The sequence below is a fragment of the Microtus oregoni genome, unplaced genomic scaffold (assembly GCF_018167655.1).
Source record: "Microtus oregoni isolate MIOR12 unplaced genomic scaffold, Mior012 000011F_ref0000422, whole genome shotgun sequence".
NCBI lineage: Eukaryota > Metazoa > Chordata > Mammalia > Rodentia > Cricetidae > Microtus > Microtus oregoni.
Window position 1 is genome coordinate 50013881 of NW_024543070.1, and position 9055 is coordinate 50022935.

Here is a 9055-nt window from a genome sequence, read left to right on the forward strand (position 1 = left end):
ACACCAAGCCACAGATCCCTTCTAGAAACTGTGTAGCCCCCCCCCCACTCACCCACACCGCCGCACCCAGTGACCCAATGATCAAAAGCTTCTACTACCTGTGACAAGCCTCTAACTACACCTGGCCTTGAGCTGCTGGCCCAACAGAGACCCACACCCCAGTGGGAAGGCCTCCTGGCACTCTCCCTTGGCACCTGTTGGAAGACTCTAGGATCTGAGCCAGACCTGGGATTCTCGGTGGCTTGGGACAGTAAACCTGTGTGGCCTGAGAAGTATCCACAGGAAACAAAACCAGGACTCGTTCCCAAGCTATGCACTCGCCTGGCCTCTCCAAGGCAGGACAGCCGCATCGACGCTTGGGTGATTAAGTGCATGAAGGCGGGCGTATTGTGGAGCCAGAGGGTAGCGGATGTGAGTGTGTGCGTGTGCGCGCGTGGCTCTGAGTGTGCGCCCCTGTGATCGCGACGGGTCTGGAGCGGGCGGCTGGGCGGGCTGGGAGATCTCCTCCCCCCACCACATTGAGAAATCTCAGTGAGTCACCGAGTGGTTCTGCATATTAATGAGCTCGCTCTCGGAGAGGGCAGGAGCGAATTTAAAAGAGGCCAGGGTGGGCGGAGGGAAGCTGTGGGGAGATCGCAGCACCCAGCGCCAAGCGCAGCGCAGCAGCAGGAGCTCCCACCGACGGGCGCAGCTGGAGCGAGCAGTGCAGGGAGGCGTGCTCCAAGTCGAGAACCGAGCCGGGCGGCATCCCACAGCCGCAGCACCACAGACCGGCTCCCTCCTCGCGTCCCTGCTCCTCACCGCGCCCCTCAGGCCAACATGAGGCTCCTGGCGGCTGCGCTGCTCCTGCTGCTCCTGGCGCTGTGCGCCTCGCGCGTGGACGGTGAGTGCCGCGAGGGCCCTCGGTCGCGGTCCTGCCCCTTCGTAGGGAGCCCAAGCACCACTTAAACACCCTGGAACCCCGGGGGTCCCGGGCGGGCACTTTGGGCGGTCGCTGAGCTGAAGACCCCTCTGGCGACTCAGCAGCCTGGCCGCGCTCTCCCGCAGGATCCAAGTGCAAGTGTTCCCGGAAGGGGCCCAAGATCCGCTACAGCGACGTGAAGAAGCTGGAAATGAAGCCAAAGTACCCACACTGCGAGGAGAAGATGGTTATGTGAGTTCTGAGGGGGCATGTCCCGTGGCGGGGCTGGATCGGGCTAACACGCTCTTCTCTCTGCCTTTGCCCAGGCCCCGAGGAGCAGTTTGTCATCAATCGTCTGGCAAGTCCTCGGGACATTGCCCGACAGTCTGGAAAGGGGGTCTCTGGCGGGTCTCTCTGAGCCTGTCCTTGTTAGGACTCAAACTGGCAGGCTGGGGGTTTCCTCTGGGCGAGCGGCTCTGGTGCTCCCTCTTAGGATATCTACACCAGATCCATTTGGGACACACACCCAGCGCTGCCTCCCTCTTACCGAAGAGAGAAGTAACAGACTTTTCAGTCAGGGGTTTGGCCACAGCGGTGGACAGTTTGGTGCTCTCCGGGCTTTCATTGTGAGAATGCGCCAGTCCCTTCCTCCAGCAGCCGGGCTCCTTGTGGGTCCGTGATTGTGAACAGTGTTGGAGAAAGTGCTCTGCTGGGGTTAATGTGCCATGCCACCGCTGCAGCTGCTTGGTGGGGATGCCGGCAAAGTCTTTAAAACTAGGGCAGAGAGAGAACACTGCGTTTCCTGCTCCTCAGCCTTCCCAATTAACCACTTGAAGCCAGCGCTGCCGTTCCCCCATCAATACACTCTTGGCCAGGAAGGCAGCCCTTGGCAAAACAGCTCCCAAATATTTGCCATGGACCATTGGCCCCTCTTCCCCTCCCCCAGAAACAGGACACACTTTATTCTCAGTCTGGGCAAGTGCCTTCCACCGACTGCCCTTGCCGGCCCAGAGGCCTTCAGGCAGTGTCTGTGAAGGAAGGGCACACCCCCACCGGGCACCTCACAACTTCCACCCGCTGAAGTTAGGCTAATTCAGAAAGCCACAGGACCTGAACTGACCCGAGTCATGAGTTTCCAAATTAACCTCCTTATAGCGCCCCTTGTCTTGCAGGGCAGATAAAGGAAAATTACCCTTTTAAGAGTAGGCTGGCTCAGGGGCTAAAAGAAATGGCAGGCTTCACAGTATCTCGGAATTTCTAGTCTGGAGGTTCAAAAATGTTAAGAAGATTTCAAGCTGTCTCTCAGACCTCCAGGGGACAAAAACAATTTGGGGTGCATCAGCAACTCAAAGGGACAGACTTTGCCCCAGACAGGTTTGCTCCTTTCTTGACTAAACTCCGGGGGGGGGGGGGGGGGGGGCAGAGAGAGAGAGAGAGAGAGAGAGAGAGAACGCTGCCAAGCAAGCGTATAGACAGGCTTCATGTAGCCTTGGGAAAATTTGCAGGGACCTCATGAGACCAACACCTCTTCTGGGCCTCCCTCTCCACCCACCCTCGACAGCCTGAAGGCTCCTCGCCCTTCTGTCAGACAAGGGACCTGCACTTTTTGCCAAAACAGGTTTTCAGCCACAAAGGTTGTTGGCAAGTTCTCCAGCTCCCCCTGAGTCTCCCAGAGACCCCGGCCGGGGTGGGGGGGGGGGTACTCGAAATATGGGAAAGCCTGGATTTCTTTTTTCAAAAAATATGTGTTTATAACTTGCAGGAGGGTTCATGCCTTCCACCAGGTGTGTCCCAGGAACCAAACACACCTCCAGGCTTGGTGGCAAGGACACTTACCTACTGAGCCATCTTGTCAGCCCAAGTCCAAGTTTTTGAAGGGCGATTTGTGTCATATGTCCATAGAGTTCTCATTCAAACCATTGGCCCCCAGAACTACTGCAACCCAGACATGGTTATTGGATCTTGAATCCCAGATTCTGCACCCTGTTGCTGATTTGAAGAACACAGTAGTCTGAGCAGCTCTGGGGGTCGGGCCTGAGCTCTTTCTTGCTCTCTCTGACCTTCAGAAGAGGGATGCTCTGTCTGCACCTTGGCCTATGGAAAAGGAGCTTTTTACTTGAGATGGCCACTCAGAGCAACAGCAGCATTGTGGGTGTGGAGGAAATATGGGCACTAATTCTGCAGGAGGGCAGAGGTGTAGAGGGAGGGCCCCATGCTTGGAGCCTGCAAGAATCCACCTGTCTCCAGCGAAGCACGATCCAATTACCTGGTATTATCAAATGTCCGTCCTGATCTGAGATGAGGGAGAGCAGGAACCTGAAACAGCAGCGTTCCGTCCCCGTTCTGCTGGCAAGATTGTGTTCTGTCCCTACAGACTGGGAGGTTGTATTCATAACGACCCTACCCCCTTCTAGAATCTGGCCCACAAACTCTGACTCTTCTTCCCCTTAGGAACCATGTGGGGAACAAGCTGACCTCCCTACACACCTGTGACCCCTCGGGAAGTCAGGTCTCCACTTTACATCTTCCAAGTGGACCCTCATTCTCAACCAGTCCCCTCCCAGAACTTCCTGTAACTCCCACCATCCCCCTAGTGACTGACTGAGTGAGGTGCTTCAGACCTGTCAGGCCTGAGCTCATACCTGAAGCGTGTCTTCCTCGGGGCTGCTTCATCTTTTCTGACTAATTAGTAATAACGGTGGTCACTGGACGCCCGCCAGGGACTGGGCACTGCGCATAGGTTATGCCTTTAGCTCCTTTAGTAACCCTGTGAGGTAGGTCCTTCTGTTGTACCTTTTGAGCAGACATACCACCGCTTACAGGGATCCAGACTCAGCTAGCTGTCTCAGTACCAGGTCCTGCTTCTCCCTTGCAGAGCTAGGCCACTGTGGGGCTGGAGCTTTGGCTAAGAGAAGCCCAGAGAAGGAAGGTTTTATCTTGCTGTCCTGGAACGAGAAAACTGCAACCTCACAGTCAAGCATCAACTGGGCTACCAGACCAACAAGGTCCCTTCTCCAGGAACAGCAACTGCCCAGCCCAGGGACAACTGCAGAGGGTTTGGGGGCTGGGGTTAAGAGTTAGAGTCTATGACACATGCAGGGCATGGCTCAGCCCCTCTGTAGAGTTCCTCGAATCCAAGGATGGTACTTGGCATGAGCACCTTCTAGCAACGGTTCTGTCTACCTCTGAACCACTGGAAGAGCTCCCCGAGAGCCTTGCTGGGGATCGCAGACTGCTGGATGCTGTTAGGGGTAGGGACTCCCCAGGGAAAAGTAATACTCACTTCATACAGGCTAACCCCATCATGGAGGCTGAGACACAAAACATTAAAAGGCTGACCTGGGACTGAGCTCTTGAAATTTGAGGGAGGGGCGGGGCTGCTCAGTGCTCCAGTCCTGCAGACTGTTATTCAGATGTCTAACCCTGACCCCATCCTGCTGTGTTTCAGCATCACCACCAAGAGTATGTCCAGGTACCGGGGCCAGGAGCACTGTCTCCACCCTAAGCTGCAGAGCACCAAACGCTTCATCAAGTGGTACAATGCCTGGAACGAGAAGCGCAGGTACAGCCTCTCCTCTCACCCCACACACACACTCCTTGCCCATCGCCTGCCCACCCCGCGCATCCCCCACCCATCCAGAAGAGCTTGGCTATTGGCTATGGCTTTCAGGATGAGAAGGGACCCACACACCACGTCATCTATTAGCCTCATCTAATGTGTGACACCCACAAAATAGCTGATGCTGTTCCCATCCCCCACTGATGGAGTGCTCACCACTTCCGCTCTCTGGACAGCTCTGAGCACTGCAGGTGTATCCCTTTGTGAACTAAAATCTACTTTCATTTCATAGTTCTTTGTGAACATTTTTATAAAGACTTGTTTTTAACCCTATGTATATGGGTATTAAGGCTGCAGGAATGTTTGTGTAATACCCTACATGCCTGGTGCCCAAGGACTTCAAATAAGATTCATCAGATACTGCAGTTACCTAAGGCTGTGGGCCTCCATGTGTGTGTCAGGTCCTCTGCAAGAGCACCAAAGCTTTGAGCTCTTCAGCCGTCGTCCCTCTGGCCCCTAACTTATATTTTTTTATTTAAGTCACAAGAGCTGAACATGACCAGGTGAGCACCAAGGTGCCCCATACTCTGCTCTTCTCTGACGCCTTCTCAGGCAGATTCTGGGGCTGCTTGAGTTCAGCCCCTTCCAATCTGAGCCACTTTACCCAAATGGGGCAGAGGTTAAGACCATTGGTGCCTTGGGGCAGACACCTCTGCTGACTTGGCAGTTTCCCTATCATCAAAAGGGGGCTTCCTACTTCTACCTTGGGGTCCCCAGGTCTGGCCTTGGAAGGAGAGGTCCCTTCCCAGCTCCTCTGTACCCCGTGACAATGAGTCTGACCTGGAGCAAGTCACTCCTCAGACCCCCCCCCCCCGCCCCGGCCTGTTCTCTTGTACCTTTACCTGCTAAACAAAGCTGGAGAAGGACACACACTTGGGTGACTTCCAAGGATCCCAGTATTTTGCCCTAAGAGGGGGCAACCAAGACCAGGTGGGGACAGGGTCTGACTTTCAGAGTACCTGGAAGTCAGGGCAAGATGCCAGGACCCTGTGGGGTGTTGGGTCTGGCACTGCCTTCCCAGTATGTGGCCCAGTGCCCCCCGGCCCCAGCCTTGTGACCAGCTCTCAGAGCTGACACCCCTGTTCAGCTTCTGCACCTGAATCCTTTCTTGCTCTCTCCAAAACTGCCTCATCTGCAATTGCCTGAAATAGAAAGTGGTGAAGCAAGCGTGTTCCCCACATATCTGATGGGAGCGCAGCCCTCTTTCTGGTCAGGGCATGCAGTTGACATGGCAAAAGCAGAACCTGCCCCACCCACCCACCCCCTGCCACCCTGTCACCCCCCAGGCCTGTGTCATCAAAAGCAGGATGACTGCAGGGTTAGCTTATGGAGGCTTGAGAAGTCTTGCCCAGACACCTGGAGACATTCCGACCAATCTTCTGCCCATCTTGTTTCTTCCTCCACATGGCGAGTCTTTGAAGAGGAGGCACCTGTGGGGATCCCAAAGCCCCACCCCCACCCCAAACCCACTGTTCTTCTTTTGCAAATTTCTCTCATGAAGGCCGTGAGAGCTCTCTGCTACTAGGCCTCTACCAATTTGCTACATCAAGAGTTCAGAACCGTTGTGGGGGGACAGGGGGTGCTATTTGCTTGTTTGCTTACTTGTTTGTTGACACAGGTCTCACATAGCCCAGGCTAGCATCCACTCAACCCCAAAGCAAAGGATGACTTTGAATCATGAGTCCTAATCCCTCTACCTCCCAAGTGTTGGGATTGCATGGTTACAAGCCCATGAGTTCTGAATTCATCCATGCCATAGGGCTCGGAGGCATCCGGAATAGGGAACCGCCACACCTGCCCTTTCCCTTCCCACCTTTTAACCCCTTTAAAGGGTTAAAAATGACTTAATGAATACAGATAATGTAGATAAAAGAACTGATCAAAGTCAGAGAGAGAGCAAACATACATGCTCGATAGCTCAGGATGGAGGAAAGAGAAGAATGCAGGGCAGGGCAGGGCCAGGCCCCTGGTCCATGGCACCAATAAATGAGCTCAGAGCCCCTTAGAGACCGGAATCTCTGGCTGTCTCGAAAGGCGGCTGCATTCAGCATTTCTATTTTATTTATATGTGGGTATCTGTGTGGCCGTATGTCTGTGTGCCTTGTGAGTGCAGGTGCCTGGGGCAGCCAGAAGAGGGCTTTGGAGCTGGAGTTATAGGCATTGCACCTAATGTGGGTGCCAGGACATGAACTTGGGTCCTCTGGCAGAGCAGTGACGTATCTTGGGCACAATCTCTCCAGCCCCCAGGCCGTTTATTTCCGTGCCTGATCAAGGGATTTCACTGGAAAGGGGAGCAGTGAGCTGAGTGTGGAGTACAGCCCGGAACGAGGACTATGGGCGTGAGGGAGCACACCCATCCTCGAGTGAACTTTGGCGTTGGCTTCGATCACATCCTCAGAGCCCTCTCCCCTCTCCCGGCCCCAGGCCTGGGAGGAGGCCCACAGACGAACCCACTAGCAGCAGCTGTAAGTGGCCTGAGCCACTGACCACTCTGTCCTCTCTTCCTAGGGTCTACGAAGAATAGGGTGACCGATCTCGGGAGGAAAAATTCCAGGCCAGTTGAGAGACTTCAGCGGAGGACTTTGCAGATTAAAATAAAAGCCCTTTCTTTCTCAGACAAATTATATATTGCTACGAAGCTCTTCTTACCAGGGTCAGTTTTTACATTTTATAGCTGTGTGTGGAAGGTTTCCAGATGTGAGACCCAGCTCTCCCGAACTCCAGACTTCATCTCCAGCGGCTTTTTGCCGAAACGGGGAGGCAGGGCGGGGAGGGGGGCGAATAACTCTTTCCTTTGTAAAATAAGGGGTTTTGTATTTGTCCGTATGTGACAACACATCTGAGCTTTATGAGCGCCTGGAAGGGACAGTGAGCTTGGTTGAGGCATTTCATTGCACCATTGCTCCGGTCCAGGCTTGCGAAGCTTCCGCTCAGGGGGCCTGGCGCCTCGGCACAGCTGCCACGGGCTCTCCTGAGCTTATGACTGGTCAGGGTTTCCCTGTGACTTGACAGTGGCCCCTGTTGTAGGGCAACTGGGAGCAGGTCCTTCGACATCTGTGCCGCCAGGAACTCAATCTTGTTACCAGGATAAGCTTCATCCCTGCCCCCCACCCCAGTTCATGATCAGGCAAGCGATCCTTAAAGGAGCTGGGTCTTTCTTCCAACCTGAAGGTTTCTGCTGCTTTGGTAGTTGATGCTTCTGAAGTATGGGACGGTCCTGGCACTGTGAGAAAACAACCCAAGGAAGAAACGGAAAGATTCAGGGATATATGCACAACAAACAGCCGGAGCCACACCTCCTATTGGCAAAGGGGAACTTTCAAAGTTTTGTTTCTTCCCCGCACCCCAACAGAAAGCACACCCTCCTTCAATGCAGATGCAAACAGGGCAGTCCTCTTTGGGAGCTAGGAGTTAGGATGATCCTGTGCCCTCTCCTGTGTACATACCACCTTCCGTGCGCCCTGCCGCACGTTGCCCTTCAGTAGAGGCCGCACTGGACGGCTGTTTCTCTGCTATGTAAATGCTGAGACCCTTGAGCTGCATGCAGGTTTCATGTTCTTTCTAAGATGAAAAAGAAAGTAATAAAATATATTTGAAGTTACCAAAATTCTAGACTCCTGGACTTTTTTTCCTCTCTAATTAAACCAGATAACAATAAAATGTTGGCCTCGCCCTGAATAAACGGGCACAAGTGTGTGGGAGAAAAGAGCAGAGCGGTGTGTCACAAACAGTCTCGATGGAATGTGTGGGGTTGGTGCTGTTCGCGGGAGCTAAGGGGCCAGGCCTGGAGGCGAATGTTCCCCACACTCCGCTGCAGCAGGTTGGTGGGAGCAGGCCGGTGGAGGCTTGCAGGACGGGGGAGTCCCAAGGATAAGGTGATTCAAGATGCCTTAGGGCCCTCAGCTCTGAGACCCCTGTGCAGGGGCAGGAGCTCCACTAAGAGACCGAGTGGGGTCTGATTCTGCTTCTGGGGGATGCCTGTGACTGCAAGGCACACCTGATAGTATCTCTGGGGACGCGGTGATGGAGGTAAAGCACTGAGACAGGTTCTAGGACTGGTGGCCTGTATCTTACTGAGTACAGCTCAGTCAGTCAGTCTCATCATCCTCTAGACTCACTGCTCAAGGGGAAAAGTCCTTAGACTAGGAACCTGGAGCCACACCCTTCACTTCTGCAGATGGTTTCAGGACACTGGCTCTGCTCGCATTTATAAGGACATAAGAAAGTCCCCTCTACTGATGCGACCCACAGGATGATGTTGTGATCCTTCCTATCTCAGCCATGCTACCTCTCTGGCTCCAAGCTACCTCTCATGAGTTACTGGGCAATTAAGAAAGTTGCCCGAAGGAGCCCAACACCCTTATTACCACACTCTCCAGTGGCTGGATGGTCACCTTTCTGCTGAGGGTTGGGACCCGTGAATCCTCCACCCCATCTTTCACTTTCCTTCATTAGAGAGGAAAATGGCATAGTAACCCTCATACAAAGCCAGAGACCAATAGACATTACAGAGTAGGAGAGCACCCATAGAAAGT

The 9055-nt window shown here is 54.0% G+C and overlaps 1 protein-coding gene across 1 annotated transcript; it reads left to right on the forward strand.

The window, feature by feature from the left end:
- The first annotated feature begins 639 nt into the window (after positions 1 to 639).
- On the forward strand, positions 640 to 8120 carry Cxcl14 (C-X-C motif chemokine ligand 14). Its single transcript, XM_041660154.1, has 4 exons — positions 640 to 883; positions 1048 to 1153; positions 4350 to 4463; positions 7029 to 8120. The coding sequence occupies exons 1-4, from the start codon at positions 820 to 822 to the stop codon at positions 7042 to 7044; spliced, it is 300 nt and encodes a 99-aa protein (XP_041516088.1). The 5' UTR covers positions 640 to 819; the 3' UTR covers positions 7045 to 8120.
- The last annotated feature ends 935 nt before the right edge of the window (positions 8121 to 9055 follow it).

Excerpts from the sequence above, each read along its gene's own strand:
- Cxcl14 (XM_041660154.1), top strand. The coding sequence starts at position 820 with ATGAGGCTCCTGGCGGCTGCGCTGCTCCTGCTGCTCCTGGCGCTGTGC. Across the intron at positions 884-1,047 it reads GTGCGCCTCGCGCGTGGACG|GATCCAAGTGCAAGTGTTCC; the intron begins GTGAGTGCCGCG and ends GCTCTCCCGCAG. Across the intron at positions 1,154-4,349 it reads TGCGAGGAGAAGATGGTTAT|CATCACCACCAAGAGTATGT; the intron begins GTGAGTTCTGAG and ends GCTGTGTTTCAG.